Source organism: Mugil cephalus, chromosome 12, assembly GCF_022458985.1.
Source record: "Mugil cephalus isolate CIBA_MC_2020 chromosome 12, CIBA_Mcephalus_1.1, whole genome shotgun sequence".
NCBI classification, from domain to species: domain Eukaryota; kingdom Metazoa; phylum Chordata; class Actinopteri; order Mugiliformes; family Mugilidae; genus Mugil; species Mugil cephalus.
The window spans coordinates 9,619,279-9,643,384 of record NC_061781.1 but is presented as its reverse complement, the minus strand read 5'-3'; the positions used below and the strand labels follow the sequence as shown (position 1 = coordinate 9,643,384).

At 40.8% G+C, this 24,106-nt stretch overlaps 4 protein-coding genes and 1 long non-coding RNA gene across 5 annotated transcripts; 4 read left to right on the top strand and 1 right to left on the bottom strand.

Annotated features, from left to right (window-relative positions):
• The first annotated feature begins 4,667 nt into the window (after window positions 1-4,667).
• Window positions 4,668-5,615, top strand: LOC125018259 (olfactory receptor 52E4-like). Its single transcript, XM_047602047.1, has one exon. The coding sequence runs from the start codon at window positions 4,668-4,670 to the stop codon at window positions 5,613-5,615; it is 948 nt and encodes a 315-aa protein (XP_047458003.1).
• Window positions 5,616-7,293: 1,678 nt separating this feature from the next.
• Window positions 7,294-8,247, top strand: LOC125018258 (olfactory receptor 6N1-like). The gene has a single exon (XM_047602046.1). It carries the CDS (start codon window positions 7,294-7,296, stop codon window positions 8,245-8,247), a length of 954 nt encoding a protein of 317 aa, XP_047458002.1.
• Window positions 8,248-14,903: 6,656 nt separating this feature from the next.
• Window positions 14,904-15,673, bottom strand: LOC125017186. The gene is made up of 2 exons (XR_007113821.1): window positions 15,572-15,673; window positions 14,904-15,342 (listed from the first exon to the last, which is right to left on the bottom strand). It is a non-coding gene; the product is annotated as an uncharacterized LOC125017186 (long non-coding RNA).
• A 1,381-nt stretch (window positions 15,674-17,054) lies between these two features.
• Window positions 17,055-18,008, top strand: LOC125018253 (olfactory receptor 10H4-like). Its single transcript, XM_047602040.1, has one exon. The coding sequence runs from the start codon at window positions 17,055-17,057 to the stop codon at window positions 18,006-18,008; it is 954 nt and encodes a 317-aa protein (XP_047457996.1).
• Window positions 18,009-20,607: 2,599 nt separating this feature from the next.
• On the top strand, window positions 20,608-21,561 carry LOC125018251 (olfactory receptor 10H4-like). The gene has a single exon (XM_047602039.1). The coding sequence runs from the start codon at window positions 20,608-20,610 to the stop codon at window positions 21,559-21,561; it is 954 nt and encodes a 317-aa protein (XP_047457995.1).
• Window positions 21,562-24,106: the final 2,545 nt, after the last annotated feature.

Genomic DNA, 24,106 nt, shown 5'->3' with positions numbered 1-24,106 from the left:
CAAAAATTACAGAATTCACAGAATTATTGAATTTACAGCATAAACTTTAATAAAGATTCTTGAATCTTCCTGACTCTTGAATCAAGAAGATTCAAGAGTCTTTATTATTAATATGAGAACATAACAAAATTTGCAGATACTTAGACTGACTTCAGTGATCCACAAGGGAAATTGCTTGGTCATAGTAGTTTAGTTGTACAAAAAGGTGAGCTGTTACACAGCTCGATAGAATAATGAATAAAAGAAGTTCTGTAGCGTTCACTGTGGGAGCAGAGCTGAATCAATCTGCTGGAGAATGAGCTCTAGTGTTGTAGTGGATGGGATGGATTGTCCATGATGGAGAGCAGTTTATCCAGTGTCCTCCTGTCCCTCACTGAGACAAACATCTCCAACTCCCTACCAATCACATGTCCAGCCTTTCAGATCAATTTGTTGATTCTACTGATGACTTTTGTGCTGGTGCTACTCACCCCCTGGTAAAAAAAGACTCTGGCAACTTGCTGCACAAACTGAAAGACCTGAGCTTCCTGAAAAAGTAGAATCTACACAGGCCCTTCTTGTACACAGCATCGCTGTGGTCCACTACTTCCACCTCCAGGCCCTGGATGGTGATGAGCTCCACTTGTGCCCTCTTCCTCCTGAAGTCAATGACCAGCTCCTTCAAGACTTAAAAGACTTAAAAGGCACACATATAATACAGAGACATTTCAATACAACACTTATGAAAAAAGAAAAATGTGTACAGAGAGATGTAAATAATGTAATAAAACCATGCTGCACATCATAGTGTACCGGCAGACAGGGTGTATGTTCAGAGGTTTGTTTATTGAGTTGAATGAGTTGAGGAGTCTAATGGCCTCATGGTAGAAACTGTCCTTCTTCCAGTCTTTTTGTGCTTGCGGCCAGGTTCCATGAAGGGCAGTATGCGTGCAGCATGGGTGTATTTCCTGATTATGCTGTGTGTCTTCCACAGGTACTGTTTCTGGAAATGTCCTAAATGGATGGAGACTGTTTCCAGGAATATACTGTGAAGTTTCCATCCGTAGTGTTTTCCGGCTTTGACTGGAACAGTTCCCATACCGATGCAGTGATGCAGCCCGTCAGCTGCAACTTCCTCAGTCTTCTCAGGAAATAAGTCCTCTGGCGAGCTCTCCTGACAAGTGTCACTGTGTGGTGACCAGGACATGTCCTCAGGACAAGTGATGCATATGGCAGCATGTGGAGTAGCAATGGTGACTTGTCCACCACTGAAAGTGAAACTTTGGGTCCTTCCATTCATGTGAAGATTCCTTTGACATGTACTACTTAACTAAATTGTTACAGATGCTCCTCCTGACAAAAATGCTCAAGAATGTCTGTGAATTGTTGGGGAGTTTAAATAGGGACATCAGAAACTTGAATGATTATGGTCTGTTAATGACCAGATGATCGTTCAAGAGAGGTTTGAGGAACACATTTGAACTCCAAGTCCCCAGATCTCCATCAGAATGAGCAATTGTAGGAACATCCCTTACATCCCTTACAACTTAACTTAACGGACTCACTGCCGTCGTTTTGGTGCTTGATACCACAGTACACCTTTATTACAACCCAGCTCGCTAGGCGTCCACACAGGCTCCGTATTTTCCTTCTTCACCCTGGGATCTATGCTTTACACCTCCCCACTGCTTCCAATGCTCCCACATAGCAAGTGATCCAAGTGACAGCTCACTACACTTCTCGCCCCGGACAATCCCCGGGTGAGAAGCTGCAGCCGATTGGTATTGGTACGTCCACTGTCTCTTGGATCACTGACTACCTGACAGACAGGCCACAGTTCATGTGTTTGGGCTGTGTCTTGTCTGATGTGGTGGTGAGTGGTGTGGGAGCCCCACAGGAGACTCTGCTTGCTTCGTCCCTGTTCACCTTATACACCACTGACTTTCAGCGCAACTCAGAGTCATGTCATAATCAGAAATTTTCTGATGACTCTGCAGTTGTAGGGTGTATAGATGGTGGACGCGACGAGGAGGAGTATAAAGGACGAGTGGACAGATGTGGGGGCGGCTGTGGCTCATTAGGCAGAGCGGGTGGTCCATATAAAAGCTGGGCTGGAAGGAATCACCTGGCTTAACATGGCCAACACCAAGAGGGGAACAGCTCCTCTGCCCCTCAGCATCCTTGGTAGGGATGTGGAGGTGATGGAGTAGTATAAATACCTGGGAGTGACCATTAACAAGTGACTGCACTGGGGGACCAATCACCACACACTGGGGTACATCAACGTCATGGTGTAAATTAGCAGGTCGATACAGGATGCCTGTTCACACTGAAGCCGAGCCAATAACATCCCGGGTCGATTGCCGGGTCGTCCCTTTCACACTGTGTGAAACGGGCCACAGACAACTCTCAAAGTCTCAAAGACCACTACAGGAAATCCTTCCTGCTTCAAGTCATCCGCCTGTTAAATTCCTCATCATCACTCTGGACATTATTTTTTGTATTCACTTATTTCAATTTACCTGTTTTATTTTATATATCTATTTTTATATATCAATCAATCAATCAATCAATCAATCAATCAATCAATCAATCAATCAATCAATCAATCAAAAAGTCTCCTGGCTCAAAATCCTATGCACTCATCCTCTAATATAGGCAGGTCAACGTGGGTCCTGTGGTGTCCCTGTATTTTTGCTCACTGTGTTGATTTATTTTTTACTTCGTGTTGCAGCATCACAACAAGCTGAATGTGAGGCGGCTGTATACAAATAAAAGTGCCACAATGCAATCCGATTTACTCTCGTCAAACCCTGTTTGTTTACTCTTACACACAGATCTTAGATTGAGTTAGTCAAAAATACTTTTCTGATACTTTTTTCTAGTATAAATAATACAACATAAATCATGAATAAAAGTAAATAGTGTAAGGCAAACTTTTAATTATGTGAAAAAACAAACACTTTAATGAGCGTGGCTAAACAGTGGCCTGAACTCTATCCCCATGAGACATCACATACATCCAGTGCATACACATGTCATTATTATGTTAATTATAACAACCCATGAAAAGATAAGTTGATGCAGCATCCACCTATTGTGATGCAATGTTGCAGAAACACAGGTAAACATGATGATTAGGCCTCAGGGTCATTAGTCCAGTATCACTGTATCCCCAGGACATTAATTTATGGTAGATGTTATTCTCAGGGACCATCAGTCTCTATGCAGGTGTGACTGTGTAAATTCCCTCTGCACTCAGATAAGGCCACTGACGTTTGACACTGGCTGACAATAACACATTCGCTACATGAACATGTTCTCTGTGGACCACTGATATCTGGTTTGTACCTTTATACTCACATTTAGATAAAACTCAAGACAAACAAAAGTTTATTTGGATGCCTCTTTTCCTAAATAAACAGTAACTGTAAATGTGACAGATACAAAATCAATTAACTATCTACCCCTCCCTCAAGAAGATAAATGGGTATAGATAGTAGATGGATGGATGAGCCTGTTATAATTCATCATTATTTGATTAAGTGGAGGCAAATTTAGTTTGTGGGTCAAGTTCAGTTTCTGTGAACTTTAATGCGCAAATGTGAGACTTTGCACTGAGAGGACCAAAGAGCCCATTATGGAGAAATCTATGATACTAGAATACCAATGTTGTGACAATCTTATAGAATGGGCAACCGTTCAATGTAGGATGACACAAGGCTTATAAAAGCACCTTTAAAGTGGCATCATGAAATATCCGTTATCATTGACAGCTATCGTGGCAGGTGACCATTTCAAATGTTAAATTAACAGTAATGGTGTGAAGACTTAAACATAAGTGACCTTTGACCTTTGTTGTCCTCACCTCTTTATGTCATACCCACTGAGAAATATTTTGGCCTTTTAAAACGAATGGTTTGGAGGTTTCTTAATATTTATTTGTTTGAGGTACCGAAAAAAAGACAGAACACAGGACAAAGGTAAAATCTTGGATCTACTACTAAGCACACATTCAGCTCACCAGGGTCAAACTGATTGTGGCCCTTGACCAAGAAATTCTCAACACTTAATCCTTAAATCCAGGAGGTTTGTACCAGTTTTGCAGAAACTCCATCGAGCCTATACAAAAGTATAGCATTCACAAGAAGGTGAACAGATTTTTTAGGGGGCGCTAGAGACCAGTTTTGCATGGTGATCCTAAACCCTAGTTGGCTGTACACACACTGGTTTGACAGGTGGTTTCACCAGGCCTTAAGCTTATCTAGTACCACAACGCTGGCAGATAATCATAAATAAACAAACCCTTAAACCTTCTTTGACCTTTTGTGCAAGTTTAGCTTGGTAGGAGGTCTCTCAAGAGCTTTAAGTTAAGGACTTTTTATGTTTGCATTGGCAATAATAGAACACTGAAATGACTGAAATCTCATAACCCTTAATCCAAGCCAATTTAAGATTATGATCACTTAGATTTGTTGTTTTTGCCACACTGATAATTGTGAAAATTAGGTCTTCTTCTTTTTTTCTTTTTTTCAAGTTTTGAAACGTCAGCCCACCTGCCTCATAAAAAAGGGAGTCTCCTTAACATCCACCCTCCAAGTCTTAACTCTATAAAACAAGTCTGCACACAGAATGCCAGGAGCATCTGAGTGAATGAAGTTTTTGTGTTTGGACGATCAGATAGCCAAATGAATAACGCATCTACAATAGTTCTCTTTTCCCTGTCTGGCTTTAGTGCGACAGTCAACTACAGGGGAACATTTTTTTGCCTCTCTTTGCTATGTTACTTTCTGATTGTGGTGGTAAATGTTTGTCTTATCTTGACTATACTGATGGATCATAACCTACATGAACCTATGTACATGTTTTTGTGTTCTTTGTGCTTCAATGGACTTTATGGAGCTGTTGGCTTTTACCCCAAATTTGTCTATGATCTGCTTTGTGATGTTCAGGTAATATCATATGTTGGATGCCTTTTGCAGATCTTTATAATATATTCCAACGTAAAAGTAGACTACTCCATGCTGGTCCTAATGTCCTATGATAGATATGTGGCTATATGTCGTCCTTTGGAGTACCACTCTATGATGTCTGTGCGAAGGTCTGCTGTGTTACTCAGTTTATCTTGGCTTGTTCCTCTGTGCTGTGAGTCTCTTGTAATAAGCCTAACATCAAAGCTGACATTATGTGGCTCTATCATCCAGAAACTCTACTGTGAGAACTGGTCAGTTGTTAAACTTGCTTGCGGTTCAACAAAAGCAAACGATGTAGTCGGACTAATCGTCATCGCTTTTTATTTCTGTCATGCTGTCTGCATAGCCTGCTCATATGTGCTGCTGGTTAAATCAGCTCTGAAATCCAAGGAAGGCAGGAAGAAGTTTACACAGACGTGTCTGCCACATCTGTTTTGTCTGCTTAATGTCACTACTGCTCTGCTTTTTGATGTCATGTACTCGAGGTACGGATCAGCATCTATGTCACAGAACTTAAAGAACTTCATGGCTGTACAGTTTCTGGTTTTTCCACCGATACTGAACCCTGTCATTTATGGACTGGTCTTGACAAAGATTAGACACCGTATGATATATTTGTGTAAACTGGCTTTTCAAAGACTCAAACTAAAAAGCACATTTTGAAATGTACTGAAATATTGCAAGGTTCTGATCAAATATGGGACGGGTGTGTTGGTGTGGTTGTTTACATCAAGAAACACTTTTTTTTTTAACAGTGAATTGTGCTTCTCACATATGGGTGCAGGTTTCAATCAAGAGTGTAATTCGATAATTGTGGATTTCCAGCAGAGAAAGGCACGTGTGTTAGTCTGTTTTGCCTTTACACTGACCTGCAACCTCATGTCTGTACCTGACAAGTAAATATGGCAAGTATAAAATGTTCATCAATAAAATGAAAACACTTTTTTTTTGTGCAAACCCTTTTCCTTTGGCTACCAACAACCTGTAACAGAAGTATGAGTCACTCCAGCCACAATCGACTGAAAGTTGTTCCACTAGTAAATGTCGGTTTTCAACATCATTAGGTTTGTTATACTTTTACATTTCAGCTCAACTTTTTGTTCTCTTTCTGCACAGTTCATACAATTATACTCAAGATAGAGAAATATGCTGTACACTCAGACATGTCTGTTACATCTGCTTTGCTTTCTGACATCATGACCTTAATGTGGATCAAAGTCTGTATCAGAGAAAATAAACTTTACCATCAAACTACTTCTCATGGGTCCTCACCACTCTGTGAATAAACGGGGGTGGTCAAGAAAGCAGGTTTGGTAACCAGTAAGACAGAAGATTAAATGTGAAGGTGTTTCAGACCAGTCTGGTGTCAAATCACAAAACAAAGTGTCAAAGATGCAGCCTTGAGCCAGTTTGATTTGAAGAAAAAGATTTACGAAGTAATATCAATGATTGTACAGCCTTTAAATTCACAGGAAGGTCAGAAAACTCTGTCACTCTTTATATCAATAGTAGCATTAGTAGCATTAGTATTAATACAGGGCACACACACAGAGTTATTTTAAGGTGGACATATAGTATACAATGCATTAGTGGTAGTGAAAACAAATCCACAGTCTTCCGAAGCTTGATGCTGCTGTTAGGAATGAAACTTTTCAGATATTAGCTCATAGAAACTTCTCCAATAGCTGGGTGCAGGATCTGTTCTAATTTTGACCGGCGGTGACACAGCAACAAAATGCAGGGAAAATAAAAATAAAACGAGCCTGTCTTGCCTGTGTCATAAACCAGAACCAAGGAGAAAGGGCTGCAAATTTTATTATTTATGGATATTTATGGAGTCTTCGCCATCAAGCCTCATGACCTTTGACCCAAATAATAATAATAATATCTGAGTACTTCTTCCACTGCTGAGTGATTCATTTAGAAACCATTCATCAATAACTTTGTGGCAGGACAGACCATTAGTAGTAGTATGTCTTAAATTATTTCGTTGTGTTGTAGGAAAGAGCTTTAGAAAACTACTACAATAATAAACAGGATATCATCACCAACAACATTGATCTTTGATCTTAAAATATGCTTGTGCTTAGAGAACGTTCACTGACAAAAAGACTTTGTTTGCTGAAATGAACCACGTGATCATGGAAAATGAACACATGCTCTGCACAAGCAAATGACACTCATGTAGCATGAAGCCATAAATTCCTTGTACAGAGCAACAGTCATTCACACACTGACCAGCTGGGCCACTACCAACACTATCACCTCTAGGCACCTTTTATCATGTCTTCTACACTGTGGTCATCAGTTTGACAGTGTTTTCATGGAGGATTATTACAAAATGACTAACTCTTCCTTGCACAGTATAGGTTATTTTTCACTGTCTGGCTTCGGTGCAACAGTCAACTACAGAGTTCCACTTTTCTCTCTCTCTTTATTATGTTATTGTGCAATTTTGCTGGTAAATGTTTCTCTCATTTTAACCATAGTCTTGGATCACACCCTACATGAACCCATGTACGCGTTTATATGTAATCTGTGCATTAATGGACTTTATGGAACTGCAGGCTTTTATCCTAAGTTTTTTTCTGATCTTTTGTCTGATGTTCATATAATATCATACACAGGATGCCTTTTGCAGGTCTATGTTATATACTCCTCTGCAATGGTTGACTACTCCATGCTGGTCCTAATGTCCTATGATAGATATGTGGCTATATGTCGTCCTTTGGAGTACCACTCTATGATGTCTGTGCGAAGGTCTGCTGTGTTACTCAGTTTATCTTGGCTTGTTCCTCTGAGCTGTGAGTCTCTTGTAATAAGCCTGACATCAACACTGAAATTATGTGGTTCCATCATCCAGAAACTCTACTGTGAGAACTGGTCAGTTGTTAAACTTGCTTGTGGTTCAACAAAAGCAAACGATGTAGTCGGACTAATCGTCATCACTTTTTATTTCTGTCATGCTGTCTGCATAGCATGCTCATATGTGCTGCTGGTTAAATCAGCTCTGAAATCCAAGGAGGGCAGGAAGAAGTTTACACAGACGTGTCTGCCACATCTGTTTTGTCTGCTTAATGTCACCACTGCTCTGCTTTTTGATCACATGTACTCGAGGTACGGATCAGCATCTATGTCACAGAACCTAAAGAACTTCATGGCCGTACAGTTTCTGGTTTTTCCACCGATACTGAACCCCGTTATTTATGGACTGGTCCTTACAAAGATTAGACACCGTATGATATATTTGTTTCAGCTGACTTTTCAAAGACTCAAACTAAAAAGCACATTTTGAAATGTACTGAAATATTGCAAGGTTCTGATCAAATATGGGACGGGTTGTGTTGGTGTGGTTGTTTACATCAAGAAACACTTTTTTTACAGCGAGTTATTGCAATGATTCTCACGTATGGGTGCAGGTTTCAATCAAGAGTTTAATTCGATAGCTGTGAATTTCCAGCAGAGAAAGGCAGGTGTCTGAATGTTGTTCTACCTATGAAACCCACATTCTTTTCCAAGGCTGCATTTGTGTGTTAGTCTGTTTCACCAGTTGAAGTAAATATGGCAAGTATAAAATGAAGTGTAAGAAATGTTAAATGTTCATCACAAAAATGATAACACAATATCTATTTCTTTGTGCAAACCCTTTTCCTCTGGCTACCAACAGCGTCTAACTGAAGTATGGGTCACTCCAGCCACAATCGGCTTAAGGTTGTTCCATAGTTAAATGTCAGTTTTTGATACTATTAGGTTTGTTATACCTTCTCATTTCATTTCTTTCTGCACAGTTCATACAATACAATACATACATACATACATACAGTTATATTCAAGACAGAGAAATATGCTGTACACTCAGACATGTGTGTTACATCTGCTTTGCTTTTCGACATCATGACCTTAATGTGGATCAAAGTCTGTATTAGGGCTGTCATGGTATCAGATATTCACTTATACTATATGTTTACAGCTACATCCATAAATATGATGGTAATATACAGCCTGTGTAAAGTTATGTTAGCGTTAACATTATTTAACTTTTATCTTTCCATTTCCTCGTTATTAGTTAGAAGCTGAGATTGATATTGGCATTAAAAAGTTGTGACACTGGTTAATTAAATGACACACAATAACGCTGGCTATTGTACAATTGTGCTAACATGCTAGGCTAACTTTATACTGCTGTAACTTACCTCAGTAAATATGGATGTAGCTATAAACATCGTTTGACATATGGATCCAGAAGGTTTGGGACCTCTATCAGATGGAGCACATTACATATTTATTAAGGCTCCAAAAGTCCATCTTTACTAAATGGTGGAGTCCTGTCCTGTCTTTATTAACACAATAAAACCAGTTAGCCTAGAATTACATAATTCACACAGTGCATCACAATGTTTTAGTGTAAGTCCTACTGGTTTCCTGATTACTTATTTGTATGTGTGCTTGTATATATGAATGTCTGAATGTTTATATTTGATTTAATATATTTAATCTATTTTATTGGGAGTGGATATCTGTTTTTGTTTTGGTTTTGATTGTTCCTCATTTGCTTGTAATTTTAATCTGGATATAATGTGTACAATTGTCCTCTACAGCTGGATAGAGAAAAGTGTATGAGTGTTGTCACTGAAAACCCAATAAAAAAGAAAAAAAAAAGAAAAAAGAAAAACATAGTTTGAATCCCATCTCTTCTTTTAAAGACAAAGTTTTTTTTACTTCGACACTTCTCCTTGCAAATAGGACCATGATAAATGCATTTCTGTGGCAACAGCCTATCAATTGTGTTGAATTATACACTCAACAAAAGCAAACTGGGTGTCTGTTACCATAAAAGTCTAACATGCAGCTTGTATTATATAAAATCACGTTTTGAGGTTGAACAGTTCCACATCATGTAGTTTTAGCATAAAATGCAGCAATTTAAAATTTACTAAACCAATTTATGTTAACACAACCTAATTGTAATGGGTTCAGATTGCTAATCACTTCTGCTTACAACTCCAGAGCAGTAGGTGGCAGTAATGACCAACTTCCTGATCAGCACTGCCCCTCTTTATGTCAGTTGAAGGTGAAGTGCTTAAAGTACAAACGTGATGGGTGATATTTAGCTTAGTGGGTAGAGCACCCACCCCATGTGTTGAGGCTACAGTCCTCGCTGCAGCCGGCCGCAGTTCAAATCCCGCACTTCTCTGCCTCCCCATTTCCTGTCTGTCTTTACAGTTCTTTCAATTAAAGTTTTAGAAGTACAAACTATAACTACAGGAAGCTCAAGCGTGTCAAGAATGTCCAGAGGTTGAACTGAAGCCCAGAAGAGCCAAAGTAAATTACTGCCCCACCTACCTACCCATCTGGTGAATCTGCAGAGACACTTTAAAAAAGATAAGAGAGACCCTGCTTTGAGAAGTAAGGAACAATGAGGACACAGCGGCTTATAAATTAAGTAATTCATAATCATATCAAATAAGTTTAAATGGCCCAACAAAATTATGTTATATTTACCTGATGACCTCAGTGAAGCTTTTACCCCAACCCCACTCGATGCCAAGTTCTGATTATCTATGGGATTGTACCATCTAGTCCTACAAGCTCAACTGATAATCTGGAGTAATCCAGTGACTGCTGTGAAAGTGCAGCTGACAACAAGGGAAAGACCATGTGACGGCTTGGAAAGACAGCTGACAGGAAGGAAAGACCCCAACGGGGCTGTCATGGACTAGCTATCCATGATGGCAGGCTCCGTCGCTTCATAAGTGCACAAAGGCCACCCTCATTGCTACGAAAAGTCCAAAGAGGAAAACACCCCTAGAGTTTGCGAGAGCGGGGGCGGAAGATAACTCATCGATTGACAACCCGGTAACTGACCCTGGAACGAACACGACGACGAACCAGATAATCGGCACAACACAAGCACCATCAGCTGAAGGACAGGAATGTCAAGTATGTTGCTGTGGCTGGTCCAAGGTAACATCCTTCAGAGGCCTAAGAATTCATCAAGGGCGGATGAAGTGTTTGGAGAAAGTGAGGCCGGGACCTCGCATTGACCAGTATCTCTTGAGAGAAAGGTCAAGTCAGGCGAGTGAAGCTCAGCGGCAGGATTTACCCCACAGCCCGTCGAGCATCAGTACCCCAGTGGCTGAAAGTGATTCAAGCACAACATTAGAGAACCTGGAACCAAGCCACGTGCAACCTGCTTTGGAGAAGAACATTCAAGGCCACAGACCTCATGTGAAGTGGCCAAAATCCAGCAGCAAGAAAGAGTGGGCAACAATCGATGCAGACCTAATCGAGATCCTCGACGGAGTTAAAGGAACAGTGGAGAAGAAGCTGGAGAAAATCGGCGATCTGATCTACTCTTATGGAGCAGAAAGGTTTGGAACGAAAGACACGGGAAGGAAGAACAAGACACCAACATCCCCTCCCGAGTCTAGAAGGCAAAAAGAAATCCAGCGTCTAGTCAAAGAGAGAAGAGTCTTGAGGAAGCGATGGAAGAGAGCCTCATTGGAGGAAAGATCGGGCATTGACCTCCTACATGCAGACCTGAAGGGACGCCTGGGAACACTGCGGAGAGCTGAAAACCTCAGGACTCGACGCAAGAGGAAGGAAAGGGCGAGAACATCTTTCTACAAGGATCCCTTCAGATTTGTCAAAGGACTCTTCACAAAGGAAAAGAGCGGGTTACTTAAGGTGCCAAAGAGGGAATTTGACGATCACCTGAAAGCGACGCACACAGACAGCCAAAGACTGGAACAGAGGGAAATACCACCAGACATGCCACCACTTCCTCAACCAAAACATCAGCTGGACGACAGTCCCCAAGATGGAGTGAGGTCGAGGAAGCAGTGAGGAAGGCACGGGCAGCCTCAGCTCCAGGACCAAACGGAGTTCCATACCGGCTGTATAAAAACTCCCCCAACGTCTTACGCTTTCTGTGGAAGCAAATGAAGGTGACATGGACTAAGCAAAACATCCCAAAAGCCTGGCGAAGAGCAGGGGGAGTGGTGATACCCAAGGAGAAGGAAGCCTCAAACATCGATCAATTTCGGCAGATCAATCTGCTGAATGTTGAAGGGAAGGTCTTCTTTAGCATTGTTGCCAAAAGGATGACAACGTATCTCAAGCAAAACAACTTGATTGATACGTCTGTGCAGAAAGCTGGCATACCTGGTTTCTCAGGATGCTTGGAGCATACAAGCATGATATGGCACCAAATCCAATCTGCCAAACGCGAAGGAAGAGACCTGCACGTCGTATTCCTCGACCTAGCCAACGCTTTCGGATCGGTCCCCCATTCTCTCATTTGGACAGCCTTCAGTTTCTTCCACATCCCCGATACCATCATCAATCTGGTCAGAAACTACTTCAAAGATCTGCAATTCTGTATCAAAACGCCAGAATACACAACATCCTGGCAATCTTTAGAAGTGGGAGTAATGGCTGGATGTACCATTTCTCCACTAGCCTTCACCATGGCAATGGAAGTGATCATCCGGGCTTCCAAGTGGGTGGTGGGAGGAGAACGTCTGCCCTGTGGACAGCGGCTGCCTCCCATTCGTGCCTACATGGATGACATGACCACTTTGACCCCAACCATCGCATGCACCAAAAATCTGCTGGGAAAGCTGCATTCAAACATCTCATGGGCACGCATGAAGTTCAAACCCAGCAAATCCAGGAGCATATCCATCGTCAAAGGAAAACTCGTCGACCAAAGGTTCCATATCGAGGACACACCCATCCCGTTGGTGTCAGAGCTGCCAGTCAAGAGCCTGGGGCGATGGTACAACACGAGCCTCAAAGACTCAGACCAGAGTGATCAACTGAGGGAAGAAGCCATCAAAGGCCTTGTCAGTATTGACAAGACCTTGCTCCCTGGCAAGTTGAAACTTTGGTGCCTGCAGTTTGGGTTGCTCCCCCGTCTGATGTGGCCCCTAACAGTCTACGAGATCCCTATGACCAAAGTCGAGAAGCTGGAGAGGACAGTCAGTTCATACATCAAGAAGTGGCTTGGCCTCCCGCGGTGCCTCAGCAACATCGGCTTGTATGGACACGGTGCCCTAGAACTGCCCGTCTCTAGCCTCATAGAGGAGTTTAAATGCACCAAAGTGAGGCTGAACATGACCCTGATGGATTCTCAAGATGATGTGATCCGAGCGGCTGCTCCCAGACTGGTAACAGGAAGGAAATGGATCCCATCTGAGGCCGTACAGCAAGCTAAATCTGCTCTCAGGCATGGAGACATTGTAGGACAGGTACAGCATGGAAGAGGTGGGTTTGGACTTGCAACGAGTCGACCCACATGGCACAAGGCAACATCTACCCAGAGGAGAAAGCTGGTGGTTGGCCAGGTGCGGCAACAAGAGGAGGCAGAGAGATGCGCAACGGCAGTCTCACAGTCCAAACAGGGGCAGTGGACTAGCTGGGAAAACATCGAGCATCGGAAGCTCACATGGAAGGATCTTTGGGTAATGGAAGGAAGCCAAATTAGCTTCATCATCAGAGCCACCTATGATGTTCTTCCCACACCCAAGAACCTAAACCAGTGGCTGGGAGAAGATCCCTCCTGTGCACTTTGCCAAACTCCTGGAACACTGCGGCACATCCTCACTGGCTGCAAAACCAGTTTGTCCCAAGGTCGATACACCTGGAGACACAACCAGGTTCTACGACAACTGGCGATCACCCTGGAAGAAAGGAGAAGCACCACCAACGCCCTCCCTCCACCAATGCCCAGACACTCGAACACCACCACCTTTGTAAAAGCAGGACAACTCCCAACAAAACCATCTGCAAGAGTCGAAACAACCATCCTAGACTCTGCCCGAGACTGGAGGATGCTGGTTGATCTTGACAAGAAACTCGTCTTCCCGCCTGACATCATAACAACTAACCTCAGACCAGACCTGGTCATGTGGTCAACCTCCCAGAAGTCTGTGTTCATTGTTGAACTAACTGTGCCATGGGAGGCTGCAGTTGGTGAAGCATATGAACGCAAACAACTGAAGTACGCTGACGTAGCAGCCGAGGCAGAACAGCGCGGCTGGCGTACGCAGGTGCTTCCGGTCGAGGTCGGATGTAGAGGGTTTGTTGCCACGTCCACAACCAAGCTTCTTAAGAGGATGGGAGTCCGAGGACAGGTGTTCCGTAAAGCCGTCAAGTCACTGTCAGAAGCTGCAGAGCGAAGCAGCAACTGGCTTTGGATCAAGAGAAAGGACCCCAACTGGGCTGCAAAATGAATATGGAGGGGTAAAAGCGGAGGGGGCACTCCTGGGACGCCAGGTGTCGCCGTTGAGCTCTCTGGAGGTGTCGTGGGCCTATCAATGAAACACCGGTGAAAGAGAGTGCCCACCTGATGACCTCAGTGAAGCTTTTACCCCAACCCCACTCGATGCCAAGTTCTGATTATCTATGGGATTGTACCATCTAGTCCTACAAGCTCAACTCTAACAAATCTAGTTGGACATAATCCTAGTAACTAAGTAACAGTAATGCAAGTTCATCATGTTGATCCAACATATTTACATTTAGGTCACTCAACAAAATAGTTTCTTGCTAAATTAAAACATTTTATTTAGGTGGAAATTTTTTCCATGATTTTATTGCCTTCCGCGAACAACTTATTATTTATTTATTTATTTATTTATTGGAGTGTAATAGAGTAGTTAAGGGGTAGTGAACGCTACAGAACTTCCTTTATTCCTTATTCTATCCAGTTGTATAACAGCTCATCTTTTTGTGTCAAATAAACTACTATGATCAATAATTTGCCTTGTGCATCATTAAATTTGTCTAACTCTAAGTGTTGCAACAGTTTTAATGTAAGTCAAATAAACAAGACAGAAGACCAAATTGCGTTGAGCTTGGTCATGTATTCTGTAGAGGAGGCACAACAAGTATACAGACTCCAACAGGGAGCATATGCATTGGCAAAGAAAAACAGGATTGCGGTCATTTACAGTTAAATAGAGTTTAAAACAGAACTACACAAGGGCAATAAGCACAATAAATGCATTACATGCTTTATGATGCATTAAGGTCATAAATAAATGTGTACAGTTTCAAGGTCTACACAGGTTTCTTTGCCCATCCTTTTACAAGAGGTCAGTTTTTATAGTTTGTAAGGAGACATGCCACAGCATATAGTTGGTTAATGTTGTCAAGAAGTCAGAGTGGGCTCTTTCTGTTGAAGAACTTCCTTCCCTTACTCTGAGAATGAGGCGCTCAACATGCACCCAAGGATGGTATAGAGGAAGTTGCTCCATGTTGTGATGCTGCTGCTGACTGTGGACTTGTGGAGCCCATATCTATCTGCAAGGTCACGCTGCTTTAGGCCCAGTAACACATAGTTAAGGAATAAGAACATCTCCTCTATCTGCTGCAGAGAACAAGTCTGTTAAAATAAAATGAAAAGTTACATCATTTTGTCATGAAGCTACTTTATTCAGTATGATAACCTGGAATTAATTCAGACCAAATATATATTTAGAGTATATTTTTATAGATTGCATTACATTATTTAAGTAACTGAAGTATATAGTAAAATGATAAAACTAGTAGAATGTTCTATATAGAGACACAAAGTGAAGTTACATGTAAATAATAGACCAATCAGCACTTACTGTAGTTGTAGTTGACTCTGTGAAGGTGCCTCTCTGAGCCTTTGTCACTGTATTACTGCAATAAACAAAGAAACATAAGACAAAACAAGTCAGAAATTAAATCGTTTCAGTACTTTCTAGTGCAATAAACTGGACAAAGCATGCACTCATTAATCATAGAGACTTCAATCACACAACATACACTGCGGTGGAGTTTGACCTTGGTGGGGGAAAAAAAAGAAGAAGTGTTTTCCCATTTTTTCCCTAATTTTCGTTTTAATGTTCATGCTTCATCTGCATCCTCTCAATAGTGATGTGTGTATCGATACCTGAATATCGATTCTTCCGATACCAGGTCTTTATGGTCTAAAATTGATTCTGTAGGCACACAGTGGAAAGTAACTAAAATATTCAACTGTGGTAACACAACAAACCCTGTGAAAAAGCTGAGGTTAAACCACAACAGAGAATACGAGGCATTTGTGGCGAGGTAGAGGAGAAGAGGAGAGCACAGCATCAGAATTAAGTTTTCATTTTATAGTAGTTCTTAATAGTTAAACAATATATATTTTTTAGATTTACCTGTCACATTAGGGTGTATTTGCACAAAGTATCGGTATCGCTAATACCACTCTGAATTTTACTCGAATCGGAAAGAAAATCGGTGGTATCGAACATCACTACCTCTCGCTTGCTTCTGGTCTTCTTCACCTCACACGATTTGAGCTCGCAACAGCGCCACCCTACCATCGATGTATCACAATGATATTCTCTGGTCAGGAGTGGAAGTGCACCAATAAATATTAAATGAGAGCAAGAGCAGTGAGTGAGCGCAGATTCTGAGTGCAGTGGTGGTCGCGGGCCAAACCCCAAATTGGGCAGTCAAGATCATATGCGCATTTTTAACACAATATTTATATATTTTTACAATTACTGTCAATACCGATATACCATGACAGCCCTAGTCCGTATCAGAGAAAATGTACAAAATTTAAAATCGAATTGGTAATTATTAGGACCAAAGTGTGTGTGGCCTGTGCAACATAGCATTCATGGGAAATGTAATCAAACGCCTTCACTATTGCTATAACGCCAACAATTTTCAGGGCTGCCTTAATAAAGCAGAAAATCATCACCAAAAACATTATCACTGATATTAAAATATGCTTCAACGTAGGAGCGTTCACCGAGAAAGAGAGTTCATGTGGCTGTGTTTGAACATTTGTAATAAAATAGTTTTAGCGACATTGTTCTGCCTGCACCATTGTTTTTAATGTTCTCATCATGAAATGAACCACGTGATCATGGAAAATGAACACATGCTCTGCACAAGCAAATGACACTCATGTAGCATGAAGCCATAAATTCCCTGTACAGAGCAACAGTCATTCAGACACTGACCAGCTGGGCCACTACCAACACTATCACCTCTAGGCACCTTTTATCATGTCTTCTACACTGTGTTCATCAGTTTGACAGTGTTTTCATGGAGGATTATTACAAAATGACTAACTCTTCCTTGCACAGTATAGGTTTTTTTTCACTGTCTGGCTTCAGTGCAACAGTCAACTACAGAGTTCCACTTTTCTCTCTCTCTTTATTAAGTTATTGTGCAATTTTGCTAGTAAATGTTTCTCTCATTTTAACCATAGTTTTGGATCACACCCTACATGAACCCATGTACGTGTTTATATGTAATCTGTGCATTAATGGACTTTATGGAACTGCAGGCTTTTATCCTAAGTTTTTTTCTGATCTTTTGTCTGACGTTCATATAATATCATACGCAGGATGCCTTTTGCAGGTCTATGTTATATACTCCTATGCAATGGTTGACTACTCCATGCTGGTCCTAATGTCCTATGATAGATATGTGGCTATATGTCGTCCTTTGGAGTACCACTCTATGATGTCTGTGCGAAGGTCTGCTGTGTTACTCAGTTTATCTTGGCTTGTTCCCCTGAGCTGTGTGTTACTTGTAATAAGCCTGACATCAACACTGAAATTATGTGGCTCTATCATCCAGAAACTCTACTGTGAGAACTGGTCAGTTGTTAAACTTTCTTGTAGTTCAACAAAAGCAAGCGATGTAGTCGGACTAATCGTCATCGCCTTTTATTTCTGTCATGCTGTCTGCATAGCATGCTCATATGTGCTGCTGGTTAAATCAGCTCTGAAATCCAAGGAGGGCAGGAAGAAGTTTACACAGACGTGTCTGCCACATCTGTTTTGTCTGCTTAATGTCACCACTGCTCTGCTTTTTGATGTCATGTACTCGAGGTACGGATCAGCATCTATGTCACAGAACTTAAAGAACTTCATGGCTGTACAGTTTCTGGTTTTTCCACCGATACTGAACCCTGTCATTTATGGACTGGTCTTGACAAAGATTAGACACCGTATGATATATTTGTTTCAGCTGACTTTTCAAAGACTCAAACTAAAAAGCATATTTTGAAATCTACTGAAATATTGCAAGGTTCTGATCAAATATGGGACGGGTGTGTTGGTGTAGTTGTTTACATCAAGAAACACTTTTTTTTACAGCGAGTTATTGCAATGATTCTCACGTATGGGTGCAGGTTTCAATCAAGAGTTTAATTCGATAGCTGTGAATTTCCAGCAGAGAAAGGCAGGTGTCTGAATGTTGTTCTGCCTATGAAACCCACATTCTTTTCCAAGGCTGCATTTGCGTGTTAGTCTGTTTTGCCTTTACACTGACCAGCAACCTGATGTCTGTACCTGACAAGTAAATATGGCAAGTATAAAATGTTCATCCATAAAATTAAAACACTTTTTTTTTGTGCAAACCCTTTTCCTTTGGCTACCAACAACCTGTAACAGAAGTATGAGTCACTCCAGCCACAATCGACTGAAAGTTGCTCCACTAGTAAATGTCGGTTTTCAACATCATTAGGTTTGTTATACTTTTTCATTTCAGGTCAAAGTTTTGTTCTCTTTCTGCACAGTTCAAACAATTATACTCAAGACAGAGAAATATGCTGTACACTCAGTCATGTTTGTTACATCTGCTTTGCTTTTTGACATCATGACCTTAATGTGGATCAAAGTCTGTATCAGAGAAAATAAACTTTACCATCAAACTACTTCTCATGGGTCCTCACCACTCTGTGAATAAACGCTGGAGGTCAAGAAAGAAAGTGGTTTCGACACTGTACAGATTGGTTTGCTCCATCACTGAGTCTATCATCTGTTCTGTAATGAACCTCCTGAAGTACTGCAGGGGAGTGGGAAGCTCGTCTGGAGGTGTGACACTCTCTCCTTTGAAGGTGCAGTCAGGGGCTTCAAAAGGTTTCTTTCTCCAAGAGAACTTATTTTCTTGGCCAGTAATATGTTTCTTCGTTGAGGTACTTGGTTGAGGTACTTCTCTTGGTTGAGACACTTCCCCTTCTGGTTGAGGTATTTCCCCTTCTGACTCACATTCAGACTCACTTGACTCCTGATTCAAGGGAGTGTAATCTGGATCTTCAACAGGATCGTCTTCATCTGAGCTGGTACCACCAAATCCCTCAATCTCACTTTCATCTCCATTCTAAATCATGTCCAGAATCAACTGGCTATGCTTATCCCAATCCCATCTCTTTTTCCTGTTCATCTAGAGAGAAAAAATGGTAAATATTCATGCCTTGCAGCTGATGTCATGATGTAGTCCTAGACCTGCCATTTTAGTAGCTAGTTACTTGGTGCCCAACAGGTCTTATTGCAACCCATGAATAAAATTATATAACTGATATTGGTTCAAATAAGCTAGAATAAACAATATATAACCACACATAAATGAATCCGCCAAGTAAACTGATCAGATCATGATTAGTTTTCTTATTGTGACACATAAGTCACAACAATTTTTTTCAACCGTTTTTAGGCTAATTGCCCGATGTGACATTTGTGTCACACCAATATTTACTTGATTGTTTTATACAAAGTTCTTCAAGAAATGTGTAAACAATAGTTTATTTTTAACAAACAGTATGATATTTAAACATTGCAATCCTTCAATTGGATAAATCTTACCTTTTAGCCTCAGAAAGAGCAGCATCAAATTAGCTTGGTAGCTGGTTTTACCAAATGCAACTTTCAGTCAAGTTCAGTCGGTTGGTATGGAAACACATGATCACCCCACTGGTCACATGACCTATCATAAATGCGCTATAGGTGTTACTCTGGGACTTCATGAGTGAAAAATCAAGGATTAACTTAACATGGAACCATCCAGAGCATTAATAGGGCGTGAGACAACCATGTCACCGTGGGTCCTTATAGGTTATATAGTATACAATACATTAGTGGTAGTGAAAACAAATCCAGTCTTCCGAAGCTTGATGCTGCTGTTAGGAATGAAACTTTTCAGATATTAGCTCATAGAAACTTCTCCAATAGCTGGGTGCAGGATCTGTTCTAATTTTGACCGGCGTTGACACAGCAACAAAATGCAGGGAAAATAAAAATAAAACAAGCCTGTCTTGCCTGTGTCATAAACCAGAACCGAGGAGAAAGGGCTGCAAATTATATTATTTATGGATATTTATGGAGTCTTCGCCATCAAGCCTCATGACCTTTGACCCAAATAATAATAATAATATCTGAGTACTTCTTCCACTGCTGAGTGATTCATGTAGAAACCATTCATCAACAACTTTGTGGCAGGACAGACCATTAGTAGTAGTATGTCTTAAATTATTTCGTTGTGTTGTAGGAAAGAGCTTTAGAAAACTATTACAATAATGAGCAGGATATCATCACCAACAACATTGATCTTTGATCTTAAAATATGCTTGTGCTTAGAGAACGTTCACTGACAAAAAGACTTTGTTTGCTGAAATGAACCACGTGATCATGGAAAATGAACACATGCTCTGCACAAGCAAATGACACTCATGTAGCATGAAGCCATAAATTCCCTGTACAGAGCTACAGTCATTCAGACACTGACCAGCTGGGCCACTACCAACACTATCACCTCTAGGCACCTTTTATCATGTCTTCTACACTGTGGTCATCAGTTTGACAGTGTTTTCATGGAGGATTATTACAAAATGACTAACTCTTCCTTGCACAGTATAGGTTATTTTTCACTGTCTGGCTTCAGTGCAACAGTCAACTACAGAGTTCCACTTTTCTCTCTCTCTTTACTATGTTATTGTGCAATTTTGCTGGTAAATGTTTCTCTCATTTTAACCATAGTTTTGGATCACACCCTACATGAACCCATGTACGCGTTTATATGTAATCTTTGCATTAATGGACTTTATGGAACTACAGGCTTTTATCCTAAGTTTTTTTCTGATCTTTTGTCTGACGTTCATATAATATCATACACAGGATGCCTTTTGCAGGTCTATGTTATATACTCCTATGCAATGGTTGACTACTCCATGCTGGTCCTAATGTCCTATGATAGATATGTGGCTATATGTCGTCCTTTGGAGTACCACTCTATGATGTCTGTGCAAAGGTCTGCTATGTTATTCAGTTTATCTTGGCTTGTTCCTCTGAGCTGTGGGTTACTTGTAATAGGCCTGACATCAACACTGAAAATATGTGGCTCTATCATCCAGAAACTCTACTGTGAGAACTGGTCAGTTGTTAAACTTGCTTGTGGTTCAACAAAAGCAAGCGAAGTAGTCGGACTAATCGTCACCGCTTTTTATTTCTGTCATGCTGTCTGCATAGCATGCTCATATGTGCTGCTGGTTAAAACAGCTCTGAAATCAAAGGAGGGCAGGAAGAAGTTTACACAGACGTGTCTGCCACATCTGTTTTGTCTGCTTAATGTCACCACTGCTCTGCTTTTTGATATCATATACTCGAGGTACGGATCAGCATCTATGTCACAGAACCTAAAGAACTTCATGGCCGTACAGTTTCTGGTTTTTCCACCGATACTGAACCCTGTTATTTATGGACTGGTCCTTACAAAGATTAGACACCGTATGATATATTTGTGTAAACTGACTTTTCAAAGACTCAAACTAAAAAGCACATTTTGAAATCTACTGAAATATTGCAAGATTCTGATCAAATATGGGACGGGTTGTGTTGGTGTGGTTGCTTACATCAAGAAACACTTTTTAAACAGCAAGTTATTGCAATGATTCTCACGTATGGGTGCAGGTTTCAATCAAGAGTTTAATTCGATAGCTGTGAATTTCCAGCAGAGAAAGGCAGGTGTCTGAATGTTGTTCTGCCTATGAAACCCACATTCTTCTCCAAGGCTGCATTTGCGTGTTAGTCTGTTTTGCCTTTACACTGACCAGCAACCTGATGTCTGTACCTGACAAGTAAATATGGCAAGTATAAAATGTTCATCAAAAAAATGATTACACAATATGTATTACTTTGTGCAAACCCCTTTCCTTTTGCTACCAACAACCTCTAACTAAAGTATGGGTCACTCCAAGCACAACCGACTTAGAGTTGTTCCATAGTTAAATGTCAGTTTTTGATACTATTAGGTTTGTTATACTTTTTCATTTCAGCTCAACTTTTTGTTCTGTTTATGCACAGTTCAAACAATTATACTCAAGACAGAGAAATATTCTGTACACTCAGGCATGTGTGTTACATCTGCTTTGCTTTTTGACATCATGACCTTAATGTGGATCAAGGTCTGTCTGTATTAGGAGTATCACTTCATGGTTATCATGGACACAAAATTTCACGTTAACAATATTATCCCAATATCAACAAAAATGTAAATAATAACAGCAAAATCCAGGAAATGCATTTTCAACTTTATTGTCATTTTCTCTCTTTTGGGAGATGAATTACACTCAAAATCACAGAAGAACGGAAGAAAACATGGGCAGTTGTTAAATATACACTGTGTTCCAGTGGCACTGGATCAGTGGAGGACCAAAATTGAATCTGGGGGGAGGGCTGTGGGCCAAAATGTTTTAACAAAAAATGTTCTCAGAGATAGCATTTTAGAAGTTACATATTACAAAACGTCAGATGAGTTGAATTCTTCTCAACTCTGGTTCTCTGTTGTCTGATTTGCCTGAGCATTCCCTGCAGTGCACATAAACGTGTTAGCTAGACTTGTTGTTCAATTGACACAGGTTATGTGTTGAGTTTGACATTTTTTAATATAATTTTTGCAGTACATTAAGTTAAATATGGGTATATGTTGCATCCATGTGCAAAATAAACACACTTTCCTCTCCTTCAGCCCAGGATCTTAATACCTTTCTGAATCTATGCACAAATCACGAGACAATTTCTCACATTTAGGTTATTTGTTTGGTACACAGAGAATAGGTATTGATTCAGCGCTGAGACTTCAGCCTGTCCACCTTAAGGGTAGAAAAATCCAAAGCCCTCATCCAAGTAGACACCATGACCTTGTTCTATCTAGGCTCCGCCCATACAGAAGGGAGGAGTGCTGCCTCTCATGTATCAATGAATTCCCATGTGTAGCTGATTGGCTTTATCTGGTTTCCAGCGTGTGAAATATTGGTTTGTGATGTATCCTAGTCTGTCAGCAAGCTGCAGCAAAGCGGGAAAAAACTCCTTATATGGTGAGATAGCGGAAGTAACATTCTTCCTGATTTTTCCCACTGTTATACAAAGGCTGAAGGCCTTACTTAACCCTTTAAAACCCAAGACTATCACAAATTAATTTTGAAAAGTGAATGACACAGGTAATTATACGTCACAGTTATGTTCCAAAAATGACTTAACATCTATCTGGGTTTTTAAATAACAAAAACAATTGAAACACTCTGAAATATTTGAAAACAGACATAGCTCATTACTAGGCCTTGGACCTATAGCTGCAAATACGAACAAAAGAGCATGGGACAAAACATGTCCAAAATGAAATCAGTCTACTTTCTGGTGCAATAAACAGGACAAAACGTGCCCCCATTAATCGTACAGAGTTCAGTCATAAAACATATACTACGGTGGAATCGACCTTGGTAAAAAAAAAAAAAAAAAAAGATAATCGTTTTCCCAACAGTTTTATTTATTTATTTTTTCATTAGTCTTTGTTCCACTCCCTAACATGCTCTCCTGGCATCCTCTGACTTCCTGCTGGTCTTCTTCACCTCACAGGAATTGAACTGGTAGGAGCTCAACAGCGCCACCCTACCACCAATGTATCACAATGATATTCTCTGGTCAGGAATGGAAGTGCACCAATAAATATAAATATTCAATGAGAGCAAGAGCAGCGAGTGAGCGCAGATTCTGAGCGCTGTTGGCGGGGAAAAAAGTTGTTCAAGACGCGGGCCACATATATTTGGTCGCAGGCCGATACACGATATTATCATATGATATGATCATATGATCATTTTTAACACGATATTAAAATTCAATTGTTAATGCCACTATTATCGTCAATACCGGTATACCACGACAGCCCTAGTCTGTATTAGAGAAAATGTACAAAATTAAAAGTCGAATTGGTAATTATTCAGACGACCAAAGTGGGTGTGGCCTGTGCAACATACCGTCCATGAGAAATGTAATCAAACTCCTTCACTGTTACTGTAGCGCCAAAATCTTTCAGTGCTGCTTTGGACCCCTAAT